The following is a 20,386-nucleotide window of genomic DNA, read 5'->3' as shown; positions in this document are numbered from 1 at the left end:
CTATGTTAAAGTCTGGAAAGCCCTCATTTTTATCACTTATTTCCCATCTTGCGTGCCTATTAGAACAAAGCTTTTACTTAAAACAGTGACTAATACCAAAGCTATAAATACATAGTGTCAGAATGTAAGGTTCTGGGCATTTGTATTTTTTAAAGACATAGAAATGAGTATAATAGGCACATGATTGAGAATCATGTATTTAAACATAGTAAAGATGTAAGAATAATCAGTTCAATAGTTTATCTCTTGGTCAGTCTAACTAGTAATCACTTTATAAATAGGGACTAAATTTGTTTAATTTGTATTCTGTGATTATTCTGGAAATGATCCAGATCATTTCCATGCTATTTCAATGATAAGCAGTGAGTTTACCATAACCTGGATTTAAAATATCCACAGGAAAAGGTAAAAATAACAATTTTTTGAAGATTTTATAGAACAGGCCAGAGATAATTATTTCTGTACTAGTGCAATGCCTACAGTTTTTAAACAGAAGTGAAAATTAGCTATGTGGCTATTAATACTACTCATTTTTTTCTGGCACTTTTTCACTATCTATACTTGACTCCTGCACAATGTACCATTATAATTATTTGGGTACAAGTCATTTCCAATCATCATTAGTTGTTCTATATATCCCCCTACACATCAGAATTAATAGCCATTGGGTGCTGATGGCTCAAGCATGTAATCCTAGCCACTCAGGAAGCTGTTATCTGAGGATCACGGTTCAAAGCCAGAGCAAGCAGTAAAGTCCATGAGACTCATCTCCAATAAACCAGCAGAAATCCAGAAGTAGCACTGTGGCTCAAAGTGGTAGAATACTAGGGGTCCAGCAAAGGTCTCTAAGATAGTGTTCAGGCCCTGAGTTCAAGGCCCATGCTACCCCTCCCCCCCAAAGAATACTAGAAGCCATTTTTTTAGACTCTCAAGACTCTTAGAGAAGTATCATGCACATTAACAAAATCTATGCTAGTTTTTCAGTTAATATATATATATATATTGAGAATTCAGCAACTCGTAAAAACTTTCTGCTTAATGGAAATGTAGCTATACAATTAGCAAAGTATTTTCTAGATTATGTCCATTCACATTCAAAACAAGATTACTTTGAAGAACTAGAAAATGGAGTTTTAAGTTAACAAGTAATTACTAGAAAAAGCTGATTATAAAATAAATCTACCGAATTCAGGCCTTTGCTGAAAACCTTAAGAAAATGATTTGATCATCTATTCTTATCCCGGTAACAGAAATATTATGAGAGAACACTCACACAATGACTCCTGTAAGGATCAAACGATGGTCCTACAATCCGGTCATGTTATACCTCCTACATTTTACACATCCTACATTTCCTAATCCTAAATACTTAACTTTTTTTAAACCAGAAGCTTGTAAGCTGAATGCCCATGTATTGTTTCAAATGTACATAATTTTGAGATTTACGATTTTGGCTATCTCCATAGACTGCTGAAATATTCCCTTAATACCCTGGCGCCAGTTTCATTAAATTAACTTATTGTTACTCAGGCTGCTTTTCAAGTAAAAAAATACTTCACTAATTTAAATTTGTTAGAAGAAATTATTACCCATTTTTTTCTTAAGCTACCCAAGACCTTTTAAGAAGCTATATTACAAGCAATAATTTTAACAGATTATCAATGTGAAAGATACAAATTACTTGTACACAGGCGCATCGATGTGGATCTAATTCTACAAATCAGTATTTTGAAATACACCTACCCATGAAGGGTAAAGTGAAGCAGTGTTAAAAAATCCCACACATTATTTCAAGTACATCTGAAAAAAGCCAAGGAAGGTTGAAGAAAAATTACCTGATGGCAGAATTTGGTCTCGTTCTTTTAATGCAATCCATGGCCTCGGAGGAAGCTGCTCTGGATGAACTATAAAAAGAATTTGTAAACATGACTTCAGGTACTTCTAAAAGTGTCAATTATATCAAATCAACCTGCTTTCTGTTATGACTGAAAAATTCACTGCTGAAATTTAAAGGTTAAGATGACCTATGCAGAAAACATAAATCCAGTACTAGAAGAGGACATCAGGAAACTCAATAGTATTTCCCTTTGAAGGTATTTATGAGATGTACCAACTTAAAGCCACAAGTACTAACTTAAAACCACAAGTAAAATCTTAACTACCTAGTGAAGACCCATCATTGTTCTCTGCTAGGAAAGCAATGCCATGTGAAATTCAAATTCCAACATTCATTTTCTCTCTCTCTCTCTCTCTCTCCCTCTCTCTCCCTCTCCCTCTCCCTCCCCCCTCCCCTCCCCCTCCCCTCCCCCTCCCCTCTCCCTCTCTCTCTCTCTCACACACACACACACCACACAATTTTCATTCACTGCTTTTGCTTTCACTATTCTATGATGGCAATGTAACTCAGGAGATTAGAACTATACTATACAGAAAAAAAATGACACTTGCCAAACATTAGTTACAGATAGTTACAGATGCCATAGAAATAAATGCCACCCAATAATCAGATCAAAGAAAAATTATTTTTACCTTCCTTTGGGAAAAGATTACATTCATTATCATCTAAGAAATATATTTCTTTATAATAAGGGCCCCTCCATCCAGCTCTGTTACTTTCAAATAAACCAGTCAAGAAGTTAGAAAGTCTCACTTCACTAACAATTTTGGCACTCCAAAATGGTAACTGTAATTTGTTTTAGCAACCCTATTTTTCTTTTGTTAATACAATGTTTATTATCTTTAACACCCTTTCCTTCCCGTTGCCCCCACTTGGTAGATGGTGGGGCTTGAACTCTGGGTTGGCCACTGTCCCTCATTTCTTCAGTTCAAGGCTACCGCCCTATCCCTAGAGCCAGTCCTGGGCATGAGCTCAGGGCCTGAGCACTGTCTCTCAAGCCTAGGACCCTACCACTTGAGCGACAGCACCACTTCTGGCTTTTTTGTATGTATGTGGTGCCAAGGAATCAAACCTAGGTCTTTGTGCATGCTAGGCAAGCACTCAACCACTAGGCCAAATTCCCAGCCCCAAAATCACCTACTTTTAAAGAGAAAATGGGAGCAACAGGAAGGAGAAAGAGGGAGGAAGAGAAAAAAGAGGGGGTAAGATGAAGGAGAGAGAAAGAGGAGAAAAAAACAGGAGAAAAAAAGAAACTTAGCCAAACAATCTGGTCACAGACTTGATCTATAGGATGATGTAGGGATACCAATGGGAGATGGGTAAATTTACCAGTGAATACACTCCTCTTGTCCCCATCAGCTAAAATCACCTGCAGTGGTCAAAGCATAAATTACTAATATTAAAAATCAGAAAAAAGAGCTAGACAATAATATGATCTAATTTAAGTTTCTGGACTACTATACCTAAAAACCAATGTATGAGTTTTATAGGAGCCGTGGAACACTAAGACAATATCATAGATCACAAAACAAATCAATTTCTAGAAACTGAAATAGTGGTGGGGCGCAGAGGCTCACGCCTGTAATCCCAGCTACTCGGGAGGCTGAGATCTGAGGATTAAGGTTCAAAGCCAGCCAGGGAACAACAGCACCTAAGACTCTTATCTCTAATTAACCTCTAGAAAACCGGAAGTGGGGCTTGAATCAAGGGGAGGGTAGTAGCCTTGAGCTGAAGAGCACAAGGACAATGCCCAGACCCAGGGGTAGGATGGTAGCCTTGAACTGAAGAGCTCAGAGACAGCGCCCAGGCCAAGTTCAAGCCCCATGACCCACAAAAAATAAATTAAAATAAAAATAAAAAGGTTTCCATCTATTCTAAATTTCTGCCTCAAACTAGCAAGCATAAGGCTCTAATTCATCTTGAGTACAGGAGAATAGTTGAGTTGATTATAATGAATAAAAACAAAACATGAAAAAAACCAAAACAATCATATGTATGTGACAATCAATATAGTAAAGTTAAATGGAAAATATTAAATTCTGCACCAACAACTACAAAGTCATATACACATGTATGTGACAAAGCATATTTTTCAAGTGCCCACTTAGCATCTATACAAATCAGTAATTTTCTAGGTAATAATACATCTTTAAAATCTGCATAAGACTGTGGACATGGTAATAGAAATATAAACATAACTATATAAACATAAAAACCTATGACTATAGACATGTTTCATTTCATAAACTAATATGTATCTATGACATACAAACCCTTAGCCTAATTTTGATTAAGTTCTATAACTAAGTGCCACTGATTGTATATAGATTCCCTTCTTAAACACTTGTTAAACTTGTCATTTCAAACATGATGTAAACATCAATGTTAATAAATTCTTCAAAGAAGTCTAAGAAAAAAATCTGCATGTGTATGTTCTATGATCATAAAGGAATTAAGATAAATATTGTTGATAAAACAAACTTCCTGGGCTAGGAATGTGGCTTAGTGGTAGAGTGCCTGCCATGAAAGCCTTGTTTCGATTCCTCAGCAACCCCAAATCAGAAAAAGCCACAAGTGGCTCTGTGGCTCAAGTGATAGAATGCTAGCTTTGGGCAAAAGCAGCTCAGGGACAGTGTCCAGGCCCTGAGTTTAAGCCCCAGAACTGGTACTGGCAACTGACACATGCATGCTTACATGCACACCCACACACAGACACACACACAAAACTAAAACTTCCCTGAATGTAAACTTCTGAGTGATTAATAGGTCAAAGAAATAATGAGGCCTATTTGAAAATATCCTGAACTGAATGACAGAAAAAAATACAAGGTAAAAAACCTATGAGATACAGAAGAAGCCACATTTTAAGAGATTTATCAGTGACTATAGTGGAAAAGCTAATGATAAAGGCTTCATAGTAAATCAGAATAGTATCAAAAGAAACCTACAAAAAGGAGAAAAAAGAAAATGATACTGAAAACATTTAGGAAGAGAACCACTGAAGTCAAAAATTGGTTCTCCATTTCTTTTACAAGCACTAAAAACAGTAATACAAAAAAAGAGCCACCAACTAAAGGGTAAAATCAATACAATATATACATGAAAAAGGTCAGGAGACTTAACTCCTACTTTACTCACTGATCCTTGGCCAGTTATAGCTCTAGGTTACAAGTTCCTCCATAAATATATGTATGGTGTAGTGTAAGAAAAGAAATTGTTGCTATAGTACTTGAGACGGCTTGCTATAAAGAGGCCTTGAATTCTATCTACTTTTTAGCTACACTCTGCTCCTTTTGTTTTCTTTTTTTATATTTGAACAGGATCTTGCTAGTTTTTGGTTTGGACTAACCACAAACTCACAATCCTCTTGACTCTTCCTCCTGAAGAGTAGTTACAATTACAGGATCATATCACCATGTCTAGCTAGGAAAAGTTTTTGTTAGAATAAAGTTCTTTTAGAGTACATGTACATTATACATTTATGTGTATGTACGATAAACATGTTAAAATTCTTATGTTCATCAAAGACTAAGGAAAAATGGCAAAGGAAAGGTGTCTGCTATGTGCATATGTACATACATACCATCAAAAGTTATCTAAAACACACATCAAGAAAAAAAAGCTGGGCCGGGATTTTGGCCTAGTGGTAAAGTGCTTGCCTAGCATGCATGAAGACCCAGGTTCGATTCTCTGGTACCACATACATAGAAAAAAGCCAGAAATAATGCTGAGGCTCAAGTGGTAGAGCTCTAACCTTGAGAAAAAAAGAACCCAAGGACAGTGCTCAGGCCCTGAGTCAAAGCCCAGGACTGTCAAAAAAGAAAAAAGAAAAAAAGTTGTAAGTTACACACATAAATAACTGAATTAATTGGCTATATGTACACCAAGAGATATTTAACTTTTTTTTCTTTTTTGGCCAGTCCTGGAGACTGAACTCAGGGACTAACACTGTCCCTTGGACTTTCCTCAAGGCTAGAGCTCTACCACTTGAATCACAGCACCACATCCGGCTTTTTTTTTTATATATGTGGTACCAAGGAGTCGAACCCAGGTCTAGAGAAGCATGCTAGAGAAGCCCTCTACCACTAGGCCAAAATCCTGGCCCCAGATATTTAACTTTTAAGAAAAGTATATAGAATGTTATGCATACATGTTAAACTTTCACACAGTCCTAATTTCTTAAAAAAGGATCTCTGAGCTGGGCATCAGCTCAAGAGGTTGAAACTTCAAGGACTAAGGTCAAAGCCAGCTTGGGCAGAAAAGTTCACAAGATAACATCTTCAATTAACTAGAAAAAAAAAAATGCCAGAAGCCCAGCTCAAGTGGTATGAGCCAAGTAGGTCAAATGAGAACAAGGTCCTGAGTTCAAGCACTGAAATCAGCCAAATAACAAAAACAATTTAAAAAAAAGAAACCCCTAGCAGTAAATGTTTATCAAATTGAAATGTTTTATCCAGAAAACATTGTAGGTAACATTGATATGCCCTTGTTGTAAATAAAGTTACTTTCTGCATAAGGAAAATATTTTTAATGAAGAGAATTTCAATACTATAATCAAAATGCTGTGATAAATGTTTCTATTTAGAAACTTTCTCAAGTTCTTTTAGAATTGTCTATTTTAGATAGTTTTCCCAGAAAAAAAAACATTTAGTGTATCCACTTTTACCCATATTTTCAATGATTTAAACAAAAAGGGGGGGATCACATACAAAAACATTCCAAATGAAATTCTTAATAACCTCCTTATGTAAGAAAACTTGCATCTTGAATACAGCCACTTTAAGCTCCTAGTAGTATGGTGTTCTTAATTTAAAAGTCTATTAGCAAGTTTACTACAGATGTAGTGATTCAAAATACAGATGGTCCTTGATTTAAATGAGGTTTACATCCCAGTTAAATTGAAACAACCTCAATCAAAAGAGTATTTAAAATATTTAGTCTGTGCCGGGAGTTTGGCCTAGTGGTAGAGTGCTTGCATGCATGAAGACCCGGGTTCGATTCCTTGGTACCTCATACATAGAAAAAAGCCAGAAGTGGTGCTGTGGCTCAAGTGGTAGAGCCCTAGCCTTGAGAAAATCCAGGGACAGTGCTCGGGCCCTAAGCTCATGCCCAGGGCTGGCAAAAAAAAAAATTTAGTCTACCAAACATCATACCTACTTTATTAAATATGTTCAGAACTAACACATTCTTAGCCTCAAGTTGGGAAAAATCATGTAACATTTTGGAAGACTAAATAGCTCCCATAATTTTCAGAATACTGTTAAATACAGTGTTCTAGTTTTCATTTTAACACCCAAAGCCAGAAACTCTTAAGTTGAATCACCCTAAGTCTGGGGACCACTGATAGTCATTTTACTTATTAAAAAAAATATATAAAAAATATTCAGGTTCAAAGTTACACTTTGATTTCTAATCCCTAATTTCCACCAATTTTAATAAATATTCATCTTTCAGATTTATTTAATCTTGATATCAGACCTGGAATTGTCTGTAAATGATTATTATCTTGTGAATTCCAAAATTCCCATCTGGAAATATAAGTAACATTTCCTACTATAGGTTCTTATAAAGATTAAACAAAATAAGGAAAGTTCCTAACATGTTGGTTGGTAAATAAAAGCACTCAGTATTTAAATTTTTTTTCTAAGTTCTACTATCAGGATGAAAGTAGAAATACCAAGCACGAAGTAATTATAAAAGCAACCTGTGGGTCAGTGCAGTGGTATACTCCTATAATCCCCTTACTCAGGCGATAGAGGATCATACTTTGAGGCTAGACAGTTTGAGAAAGTGACTCATCTCAGCAAACTGGGCGTAATGGTTCATGAATACCCATTACTTCCAGTACATAGGAAACTAAGTAGGATTGCTCCACAAAAAGTTGGCCCTAGGCCAAGAGGACAACAGTCTATCTGAAAAACAACTAAGCTTTTTTGTGTATTTGAAAATGGGAAGGTAAGGGAAAAACAAGAGGGAGTGGGAGGGGGTGGAGGAGGGGAAGTAGGAGAAAAGCATGGGAAGGGGTAACAATGTTCAAGTAGTAAGGTACCCCTTACCTGATGAATGTAAGTACAACCCCTCTGTACATCACCCCAACAATAAAATAACTCTTAAATGCAACCTGGGATACATTAACTTACAACCTCCGATACATTAACTTGAAATAACATCTGTCAAGTTTAATGTCTGATCTTTAGGAGTTACCTGCAAGATTGTCAAGCATGAAGTTCAGCAGCTTTCGGGTTCCATCTGGGTCCTGGTATAAATTGGCAATATCCTGTGATAGAGGATTGCCTAAAAACAAAGGCATAAAACATGTAAGACACTGACATAAAACACTCAACTTTTTAATTGAATTCTACTATATTTAATCTGCTAAGTGCTTTAGAAATTAAGTTTTAAAATATTCTTTTAAGGCACTCTTTTAAAAAATAACCTTAAAAGAATTATTTCTTTTCAGTTTATACTGTCATGTTATGATCTTAAAATCTGGAATTTTAACAGACAGGTACACACATATACACAAACATAATGTACATAAATACATACATATTAATTATGGTCAATTCTGAAATAACCCTATAGTTCTCCATTTGTCTTTGAAAACAGATTTTTATTTAATGAGTCTAACATACCTGTATGAGAAAGAGTGACTTTATAGAAAATAAAACTTCCCAGAATATTCATATTACTTATGGGAGAAATGACAATATTTCAAGTGAAACCAGAATGATGTGAAGATCAATTAATCCAGTGTGGAAATAAGAGTTCCATTATGACAAAGATCAGGAATGTCAGGGTATTATTAAAACAGATCTGTCAAATAGCAAAATTAAGCCACCATTAACAGACCATATATTCCCATAAGAAATAAATAAAAATACTCAACTATAATAAGCATGCTAGTCTCACATTCAAATTTGAAAGAAAACCACTGAACTTCCAGAAATTAAGTTTCCAACTGTTCAGCCTTCAATGGTTTATGCACCCACATAAACTTTCAAGAGATTACTGGTGAAATATAAAGTGAAATTACTAAATGACTATCAATCTAGTTGGCAGTTTTCAATTAACTTGAGAAAATGGGAAAAGGAAACACTATAGACTGAAATTTACTCTAGGTGATGGATTCACAAGTGTAGCCAAATAAAGCTTGACACTTGAATACTTTGCTATTTAAAAATACATAACTAGGGCTGGGAAGTTGGTTTAGTAGTAGAGCACTTCCCTAGCATGCACGAAGCCCTGGGTTTGATTCCTTAGTACCACAGAAACACAAAGACCAGAAGTAGCGCTTGTAGCTCAGTGGTAGTGTGCTAGCTTTGAGCACTGAGAGGCTTAGAGACAGTGCCCAGGCTCAGAGTTCAAGCTCCAGGACCAGGAAAAAAAAAGTAACTATAACTTAAGTACCAGAAAGAGTAAAATCTTCATGCATGAATAAGGCAGTACCTTGGGCACAACTGAAAATAAGGTAATAGGAAAAAAAGTATTAAGCAATAGGTAACAGGAAACTATTATTCAAAATGTATCACTAACTCAAAAGGACGAGAAACATTAAACAGCAACAATATGGAATTTAAAATAAGAGCTTTAATATTCCCGATATTAGAGTTCATTCAATGAACAAAGAAAACTTCTATTTTCTGTTCCAGTTTGTAAAGAACCTGGAAGTTATGACTTCTGTCCCTATAATTTTAGTCACAGAATAAATTGTGCCCCAAAACATTAACATTCTCCTTAAGTCCCATTCTCAGGGTACCAATGTTTGTAAAGAAATGCACCTTCTATCTGGTGAATATAATGTAACCCTTATATTAATTACAATAAAAAAGAAGTCCCATTCTCAAGAGAAACGTAGTGGAGTGACAGTTTAAAAAATCCCTATCAGATCTGGAAGAAAACATTCCACCCAAGCCCTTCTACTTTTCAACACTGGTAAGAAAATATCCAAGTCAGGCTCACTAAAGCCCTGCAATCTAATTCGTAAAACTCTTCCTCTCCCTCCACACCTTCAAGAGTGTGCCTGTGTAACTGAAATCACTTCTATATACATTATATAATAATATACATTTATATATAAAACTACAAGCCCCATACTTAAGGAGTCATTAGGAACACCTAAAACAGCAGAGAACACAAAGCCAAGACAGCTAATAAAAATCCATCCCCTCATACAAGCACAGTGGACTTGAGGATTTTTCTGGCTGTGCTAGGTTCTAACTGGGAGCCTGAGATGGAAGCCTTCTGTGTAGCTGTGAATACAGATATGACCACTACATGTCTGTATGAAGGCCCTATGTTTGATTCGTGGCACCATCAAAAAAACGTGAATAAAAAGGGAAAATACCGTGTTTTTAGGTACACATGAGTAGTCCCCAAGAAAGACCATATTCTATGATTTTTTAAAGACCATATTTGTGTGAAAGAGGACAAAGTCAGATTTACAGGAAATGAAACCACACAAAGCACATTTTCTCAGCTAAATAAAACTGGAAACAAGTATTTTTTAAACAGTTCTCAAACAGTCTAAAATCTCAGGTCTAAATAATACATGGGTCATAAGGTAGCCACTGGAGAATTTTAAATGTCGAAATATAAAAGAAAAAATGTGAAGAATAGAACTATATAAATGTTTTTGTGTTTTTTAGGGAGTGATTTATACCATTCAATGTGACTCTTCAAGGAAAATGTTAGACCATTCAATGTAACTATTCAAGCAAAATATATCTAAAATGAATGATAAAGCTTTCAAATTAAGACCAGTTCAAAAAAAAAAAAATCTGGGCACAGGTAGCTCAAACCTATAATCCTAGTTACTCCAAGGGCTAAATTCTGAGAGTCAGAGCAAAGACACAAGACTCTTATCCCCTTATTAACCAGCAAAAAGCCAGAAATGAAAGTGTAGCTAAAGTGTCTAAGTGATAGCTATGAGTGAAAATACCAATCAAAATGGTGAGACTCCGGAGTTTAAGCCCCAGTAAATAAATAAAAATATTTGAATTGGAGAAGAGAGGAGAAAGACAAAGAGCAAGAACATCATGACTGTGGCATATACCTATAATCTCAGGCTACTTGGTAGGTGCAGAAGGAAGATTTCAAGATCAATGTAAAGATAGAGGTGACATATGAAATGACTAAGCACAGTTTAAATGGTAGGGCACTTACCTACTATATACCTAGTACAGCCTGGGTATAACCCCCGCCCATCACAAAAAAAAAAAAAAATTAAAAAAAGGGCAAATGAGGGCTGGGAGTTTGGCCTAGTGGTAGAGTGCTTGCCTAGCATGCATAATTTCTTGGTGCCACATACATAGAAAAAGCTGGAAGTGGTGCTGAGGCTCAAGTGGTAGAGTCCTAGCCTTGAGAAAGTCCAAGGACAGTGCTCAGGCCCTGAGCCCAAGACGGGCAAAAAGAAAAAAAAAAAAAAAGCAAATGAGAGTAAATCAAATAGAAGCAACTAATAAAAAAGCAGACATTAATTTGCAGTAACAAAAAATAATGGTAATGAATTTCAAAGATGTTACTAAAATAAATACCGCTGACTAGAAGAACATAAATTATTAGTGACAAGAATGAAAGGGAGGAACAGACAGTGTGATAGAGATAAAATTAGATTAAAATTAGATTAGAATACAGTGTAAATGTGAAGATATAACAGTGAATCCACCCTACAACTAATATAAACCAATACAAAATTTAAAAAAAGGCCTGTATGGAGATGTTAAAAATATTTAGAAAACATCAGGCCCATAAATTCAACCTAGAAAAATGAACAAATTTATTGAAAGACAAAACTACCAAAGTTCACGTTAAGAAAAACTGGCTATGAGGCAGGATAAGATAGCAAATTAGAAGCTTCTTCTCTGTGATTCCATAAATGAGAAAAATCAGAATAACAAAGGAAAAAGAGAAAGGCTACAGAGAAGAAATAGGAAACAGCCCAAGCCCTACTCTACAAGAGTCAGGAAGCTAAAGCCACATTGGAAGAAAAGCCAGGCAGCTCAGGACAAACCCACAGTTCTCCCAAATCCCCTTAAATCCCGTTGAGCAATCTGGTCTGATAGTGACTCTGCTGGTAAGTCAAGCAGGAAAAACGATTCGTTTTGTCATTTCCTACATCTTGTAGAGCTTTCAGCCAAATAACCTCTTAAAATGAAGGCCTCTGCGAACTAGCTAATCTGAGGACCTCCAAACAAAGATGGGGACCTCAAAACAAAAATCAAAAGGCAAGGAGAAAAGGGACTCCATTCTAATGTCTGGAAGAACAGCCCCTCCATGTTATCAAGGCAAAGGGAGTGTTGTACACAGACCCATAAAGGTTGGGATCTGAAAGGAGCAGAAGTCAGTAAGCCCTGCCCTTCTATAAGCCAAGAGTGAGCTTAACTTCAGAAACATGAGAGCTACAGGCCGGAGTCTGGGGCCAGTAGATTGTTGGGCCTTCAAAACTGGCTCTCAACTGCATGTGTGCTTTGCTGCCCAGCAGAACTAAGAGCTCCGAGTCCAGTTCCCACACACAGCTCTACTTTTTCAGCCTTCTTCCTGCAAAGTTGCTGGTTTATCGCTAGGTAGGATGTCCAAGTTCTTACACAACAGAGCAAGATTTCTTCTACTTCCAATCGACATTTCAGCCTATTTGCTAACAAGTGGGGAAACCTCTCAATAAGTGGGAGCAGATTGTGTACAGGGAGCTGCAGCTGACAACACAGCCCAAAGAAAACATTAAAGCAAAAATAGCCCTGAAACTGATAATTGACCATTCACTGACCTGGCCCTCAGTATGAAAATAGCAGCAGTCGCTTAACCGTAGCAACTATAATCAACTCCAGTTATTAACTATCCTAGTTATTACACACAACCTAGCAGATTTAAGACTGAGAAACATTATTTTTTTCTTTTGGTGGGAGGGTGATACTAAAATTTGAACTCAGAACTTAACTTGCTAGACAAGAAATCTACCAGTGGAGCCAAGCCTCCCGCCCCTATACTTTGTTTGGGGGGTAATGACCTTATTTTTGCCAGGGCTGGCCTTGACTATTATCTTGTTTATACTAGATACCTAGTTGGGAATGACAGATGTACACCACATACCCAGCTCTTATTGTAGTTAAGGGGGCAAGCGGGTCTCACATTTTGCCCAGTCTGTTCTCAAACTTCAACTTCCCAATTTCCACCTCCCAAATCTCTGGAATTATAGGCATGAGACACTATACTAGGCTCTTCATTATTTTGTTTTGTTTTTTGCCCGTCCTGGCCTTGAGCTCAAGGCCTGAGCGCTGTCCCTGGACTTTCTCAAGGCTAGAGCACTTGAGCCTCATCACCACCTATGGTTTTTTGTTTTTCTATCTATGTGGGGCTAGGCAAGCACTCTACCACTAGGCAAAACTCCCGGCCTTCTTCATCGTATTTTTTAAACATGTTTCCATATTTGGGAGTCCTAGTACTTTAATTTTTACTACACTGTTATTTTTACTTCATTTTTTAAATTTTAAAATATTTTACTTGTATCTTTAAACAATTTTATTTATCAATGGGGGGAGGGTATCTTGTTTTTTCGTTTCCCTCTTCCTTACTTCTTTATTTAATGCTGTATCCTTCCTCCCTTTCTGTGCTGCCTCTCCTTTACTTCAATCACTTATGATGCTAACAATGATACAGGCCCTGGACTTGAACCCCAGCACTACAATATAAATCATTTATTACTACTTTCATGGGAATTTTTCTGTTCCTATATTATGGCTTGGAAGTCAGAGCCTAGCATTCACTGCTGTTCTGCTCAAGACTGGCACTCTACCACTTGAACTATACTACTTACTTCTATATTGGCTTTTTGGTGGCTAAACAGAGGTAAGAATCTGGACTTTTCTACTCGAGCCTTTGAACAGATGTCCTCAGATATCAGTCCCATGAGTAGCTAAGAATACAGGTGAGAGACACAGATGATCAGCTTATTGTTTTTAACTTCATAGTTTATTCTACACTCTTGTTTTTCTTTTCTAGATGTATTTATAGCATAATAGTTGGCATTAATTTTCACTGTGCTTCTCTATCTTATTTTGTTCTTGTTTTATCTGTGATCAAAAGATTGAGTCTTCAAAAATACTAAGAAGACCCTTTAACAAAAATGGAAGCAATATTGTTACTAATAGGTGAAAATATGGCAACTTTATAAACACCAAGAAATATTTTTTTAAAGGCAACACAACTTCTCCAGAAAACTTTGAAAGGCTGAATTTAACACTATTTGGGGATTTTGTTTGTTTGTTTTGCCAGTCCCAAGGCTTCAACTCAGGGTCTGAGCACTGTCCTTGGGCTTTCTCAAGGCTAGAGCTCTGCCACTTGAGTGACAGCAACACTCCTAGCTTTTTCTATGTATGTAGTACCAAGGAATCAAACCCAGGTCTTCATGCATGCTAAGGCAAACACTCTTACAACTAGGCCAAACTCTTGGCCCTGAATTTAACATTGTTGAAATGCAAAAATAAATAAATCAAGTCTAGGTATAAAAGTGGTCAATGTCCTCCAAGATGTTTAAAACACATGAAGTTAAAAAAAAAAGGCATCAATTCAAGAAATGGGCAATTCACCTTAAATGAGAAATAAAAACAGAAATTTTTAAAAATCTCAATGAAAGTATCAATAGATTATAGATCTATACATTAGATCAATCAGAAGAAATTATTAGGTATTGAAGAAAAGACAATTATTGTGTTCAGATAGCAAAAAAGGGGAAAGGAAAAGTAACATCCAAGAACTCTGGATTATAATTAAGAAACCAAACATAACAATGTGATAGGAAGTATATCTAAGAACTAAAAGCATAGAAAACTTAATAAAATTACAGGAAATGTTTTCCAAATTCTAGTGAAAAAAATAGATATCAAAGTACATGAGGCATTAAAAACCTCAAATATGCCCAAAAAGAAAATAACCCAGCTGAGACTTTTAGTATTTTAACTATATAAGTACAAAATAAAGAATACTTAATATTAAAAAAGTATCACCAGGTAACTTACAGAAGCAATCCTTGTCAGAATTACGAACCACTGAAAAAGACCCTAAATGTCAGCATACCAATACTAATGTATTCCAAGTCTTAAAGTAACTATCAACCAAGACAACTCTAATCAGCATAGTTATCCTTAAAAAGTGAAGGAGAGTGTCTCAAAGTGGCAGTGCACTAACACTGAGTGACAAAGCTCGGGGGCAGAACTCAGGCCTGAGTTCAAGCCCCACAACTGACCAAAAAATAAAAAGTGAAGGAGAAATACTTTTCATGGTAAGTATAAACAAAGAAATTTATGGTCACTAAGCCAGTGAAAAGAACATATTCACAGGCATACTACACAGAGATGAAAAAACCAAGATATACATAAACATGAGCTCTAGCAAGGGAAAAGTAAATCTCACTAGAGGAACAAATAACAAGTAGTAGTCAAATATTAATTCGGTAAACTAACAAACCTGTTAAGATCCAGAAGGGAAGGGAGAAATCAGTAAGTAAATAGTACCTCTCAATAATAAGTGTTAACAGTCAAAAAATACAGACTAGATGAATAGATTAAAAACAAACTGCCCTCTACTAGAAACTTGCCTCACTGACAAAAGCACAAAAATTAAGAATGGAAAACAGTATTTCAAGAAAACTGATTATGACAGGAAGCAGGTACACCTATATGCATACCTGACAAAGACTTCCAGTCAAAATTAGTTTAAGGTGATAAAGGTTAACAATGTATTAAATATAATAAACAATCAGCAACATTATAGTCAACAACTTTTGATGCACCCAATTTCATACAACAAACACCACTGACATAAAGGGACAGATAGGACCAAATACTAGGACCATGCTAGCACATGGCTTCATACCCAATTCTCATCAATAGATCATCCAGACAAAAAAAAACTTAAGGGGACTTGAGAATTCAACTGAATTAAAATAACTAGACATTTACAGATCATCCCACTCCAGAGAGGCAGAACATATGTTATTCTCAGGAGCCTGTCAATTTTTTTCTAAAGTAGATCTGATTTTAAGCCAGAAACTAAGTATTTATCAAGTATAAAATACTGAAATAACTTCTTGTATTTAATTAGATCATAAAATAAAATTTGAACAAGACAATCTATAGACACGATACCAATAGGGAGACAGAACAATCTTATTTCTGTATCATCAGTGGGTCACTAACAAAATCAGAGGGGTATCTTAGAAATTCCTAGACTTAAATGAAAATGAAAACACAACTTACCAGAACCTCTGGAATACAGGAAGGGCAGTTCTAATAGGGAAGTTTATAGCTATGAGGACCTAAATTAAAAAATCAGAATAATCTCAAATAAATAATGTAATGACACACCTCAAGGACATAGAAAAACAAGATCAAGCCAAACCTAAAATTAGTAAATAATAGATATCAGGAAAGGTATTACTGAGAGATCAAAGAGCAATACAAAAGGATTACTTTCAAGAAATTAAAGACTTAGATTTTCAAAAATATAAGCAAGAGTACAAACTCTTAGCCAAACTAGCCAAAAGAATGAAAAATCCCAGCTAAAATTTGAGGTGCGGCCCAGCAAGTAAAAACACTGACATTAAAACTTTAGTATTACTAGCAAACATAACAGACAACCAACAGGATACAACAGATACCATTAAATCTCAAAGGATTATTATGTAGTATTTTAGACTAACCCAACAAACTGGAAATTTAGAATGGAAATATTCTTGGAAAGTATTTCTAGATAAAATAGAACCAAGAGGACATCAACAACTTAAATTTATACTGAGCAAGGTGTTTAAAGCAGTAACATTTCCCCAAACAGAAAAACTTGACTAGAAAATGTCACTGCTGAATTCCAGCAGATCTTTAGCAAAAATCAACACTCCTCAAGCTATTCTATAAAACAGAAACCAAAGGAATACCTCAAACTATTCTATAAAACAGAAACAAAAAGAATACTATCAAGTTCATTCTATTACCTTGAAACCTAAACCAGCAAAAGGTACAACACAAAAAGAAAAAGCACAGACCCAGAAAAGACAGAGACTCAAACATACTTAGTGAAATACTTGCAAACCAAATTCAACTGCATACTAAAAGTATATGCCAACATCAAGGTAGCTTTCATCCCAGAAATGCAAGGGTGGCTCAATATATGCAAATCAATGTATGACATCCCAGATAAGCAAAAATCATGAGATTATCTCAACAGAAGCAAAAATAAAATTTTGATGTAATTCATAATTTCACGATAAGAACTCTGAAAAAACTAGGAATAGAAGGTAGTTCATCATAAAAAATACTATATGAAAAAACAGTAGTCAACGCTATACTTTAACAAAAGGAAAAACAAAGCACTTCCTCTAAATGAGGAAATGAGACAACTATACATACTCCACTCATACAAAATAGGACTTGATTTATCAGCCAAAGCATTAAGGCAAGAGAAGGCAACACACAATTTTTTATCCCTATTTGGAAATGGTATAATTCTATATTTAAAACACACTAAAGACTTTTCCAGAAAACATAATAGACATAAATCAATAAGCACTTATATACACATCAACAACAAGTGAATGTAGTAGCATTAGGAAAAAATATCTCATTAAGAAAACTACCTCATTCACATGACTCTAGAAAAAACACTTAGGAATAGAGGTAACCAACGAGTTTTATCTCTACACTGAAAACTTGAAAATACAATGAAAGCCGGCACAGTGGCTCACGCCTGTAATCCCAGCTACTCAAGAGGCTGAGGTTCAAAGCCATTAAAGGACCTGAGACTTACCTCCAAAGAACCTCTAGAAAATGGCAAGTGGGGCTTGGCTCAAGGGTAGGGGCTTGGCTCAAGGGTAGGGCCATAACTTTGAGCTCAAGAGCTCACAGACAACACCCAGGCCCAGGGGTAGGGTGGTAGCCTTGAGCTGCAGGGCTCCGGGACAGCATCCAGGCCAAGTTCAAGCCCCATGACCCACAAAATAAATAAATAAAATTTTACAAATATACTAAAATATGTTAAGACCTCTCTTGTGTTCATGTGGCAAACTTATAATAGCAGCTACATTTAAAAAACCCTGCAAATCCACATAATCCCTATTAAAATTCCAGTGAGTTTACATAATCAAAGCTAATATGGATGCATTAAGAGATGCCCAATATCCAACACCATCTTGAGCAAAAAAAGAGCAATGCTCGAGGTATTCCAATCCCTGTTAACAAATTATACTTCACAGCCATAGAAAAAAGGACAGCACAATACGACATGAACACACACAGACCAGGAGAACAAAACAAACGACAAAAAAAGAACAACAAAGGTTGGGCAAAAGACAGGTTCTTCAACAAATAATCTGAGGAAAACTGGATATCCAAATGCAAAACACTGAAACTAGATCCCTAGCTTGCACCTTGTATGAAAATCAACTCAAAATGGAACAAAAATCAACTCAAAATGGAACGAAGATTTTAATGTTTTATGGGAAGTTATTGGAGGAAAACAGGGATATCACTACATCATACCGGTATAGGCAACATCTAAGATTTGAAAAGATCAGAAAATAAAACCAAAAGTTGACTAATAGGTTGATCAAACTAAAAAGCTTCTGCACACTGACACACATAATTATAGAGTAAATATACAGCCTAGAGAAAGGGAGAAAATCTTTCGTTAGTGTTCAATGGATCAGCAGAATGCTGATATACAGAATATACAATGAAGTCCAAATACTAAGCACCAAGAAAAAAAAAATCCCACAATAAGTGGACAAATTAACTGAACAGTTCTTAAAAGCAATACACATTCAGAAGTATTCAACTTTAACTATCAGGATAATATAAATCAAAATAACAGAGTCCATCTCATTCTAGTCAGAAATGACTGGCCATTAAAAAAAAATGTTCACAAGGATCTGGGGGGAAAGAACCTTAATATACTATTCATGGGAATATAAATTAGTGTAATCATTATAGAACTCTTAGTAGATATTCCTCAATCAGTCAGACAAAAAAAAAACTACCAAAATATCTTGCTTTATCACTCTTGAGCATGAAAGGAATTTAAGTCATGATACAATAAAGATACCTGCATTACCCATGTTACTGCACTACAATATTGTTTAGAGTAACAAATTTATACAATCAGCCTAGATGCCCATCAAAAGATGAAAATGCAGTATCTGTATGTCTATATATAATGTATGATATATAGACATATACATAACAGAATGTGATTCAGACAAAGAATGAAATTACATTATTTTTTGCAGAATAGATGGAAATGGAGATCAAAACATTAAAATAAGACAGGCTCAAAAAGAAATATAGTTCATGTGAGATGGGCACCAGTGGCTCAAGCCAATAATCCTAGCTATTCAAGAGGTCAAGATCTAGATGACTGAAATTTAAAAGCTAGCCCAAACAGAAAAGCCTGAGAGACTACATATCAAGTTAACAAGCAAAACACAGAGCTCAGTGGTAGAAGAGAAGCCATGAAGCAGAATGTTAACAGCAAGAGGCCCTGAATTCAAGACCCAGTACCAGCACAGAGTGTGTGTGTGCACTGAATTAAATACATAATTGTTTAAAATGAAAATCACGGGGTTAGGGAGACAATTTGAGTAAATATGATCCAAGTATATGATTCCAAAGTACAATAAAACTCACTAAAAACTTTAACAAGGTCAAGATAAAAGGGAATTAATCTGGTTTTGTGTGTGCTTGTATGTATGTGAAGTGCGTTTGTGAGAGAAATAATCCTAGGATTTGAACACAGGAGCTAACACTGCCTCTAAGCTTTTTCACTCAAAGCTGGTACTTTACTACTTGAGCCTCAGCTCCATTTTCTGGCTTTTTGGTGATTATAACTTGAGATAACAATCTCATGGACTTTCCTGTCTAGGCTGGTTCCTAATTATGATCCTTAGCCTCCTGAGTAGCTAAGATTAAAGGGGTAAGCCACCCGTACCTTACTTTCAATCTTTTTAATTGAAATAGTGGTTAAAACGGGTTAGGAATATTTAACATGTCAGTTTATAAGTACAATGCAGCTTGATCAGTATCAACCCTTTCATCATTCTCCCCCATTCCTCTAACCCTTCCTCTCAATTTTTCTACTTTTTATCATTACAATCTTATTATTATAAAGGTGATCTACAGAGGTGTTATTGTTTCAAAAGTCAGGTAATGAGTACATTTCTTTTTTAACAGTGTCATCCCTTCCTTCTGTTTCTCCTATTTCCACCCACAAAGTATATAGTCCCTTTTGAACATAGTATCTATTGAGAACCATTGCTGCATTTGTTCATTCCTTGTCCCTCTATTACTATGCCCAACTTTTCTAATTTCATAGGGTAAGCACTGAATCTTGTGGTTGTATTCTCCCCTTCCTTATTCCTCTACTCTGTACACTAATGCACACCAATTAACTGCACAATAAAAATCCACCTGTTCAATTGGTAACTGCTAATTTTAAAAATGGGATATC

At 35.7% G+C, this 20,386-nt stretch overlaps 1 protein-coding gene across 3 annotated transcripts in view; it reads right to left on the bottom strand.

Annotated features, from left to right (window-relative positions):
* Positions 1-20,386, bottom strand: part of Cnot6l (CCR4-NOT transcription complex subunit 6 like) — a 78,167-nt gene that overhangs the window by 24,914 nt on the left and 32,867 nt on the right. For all 3 annotated transcript variants that reach the window (XM_090343375.1, XM_090343372.1, XM_090343374.1), the window contains exons 5-6: positions 8,102-8,191; positions 1,836-1,904 (exon numbers count right to left, since the gene is read on the bottom strand). In XM_090343375.1, coding sequence (XP_090199501.1) covers positions 1,836-1,904; positions 8,102-8,191 — 159 coding nt within the window. The remainder of the gene's footprint in view (positions 1-1,835; positions 1,905-8,101; positions 8,192-20,386) is intronic.

This window comes from Megascapheus bottae, chromosome 13, assembly GCF_031878675.1.
Source record: "Megascapheus bottae isolate mThoBot1 chromosome 13, mThoBot2.hap1, whole genome shotgun sequence".
Taxonomy (NCBI): Eukaryota; Metazoa; Chordata; class Mammalia; order Rodentia; family Geomyidae; genus Megascapheus; species Megascapheus bottae.
Note: the sequence above shows the minus strand (reverse complement) of the source record. Positions and strands in the feature narration are given on the sequence as shown.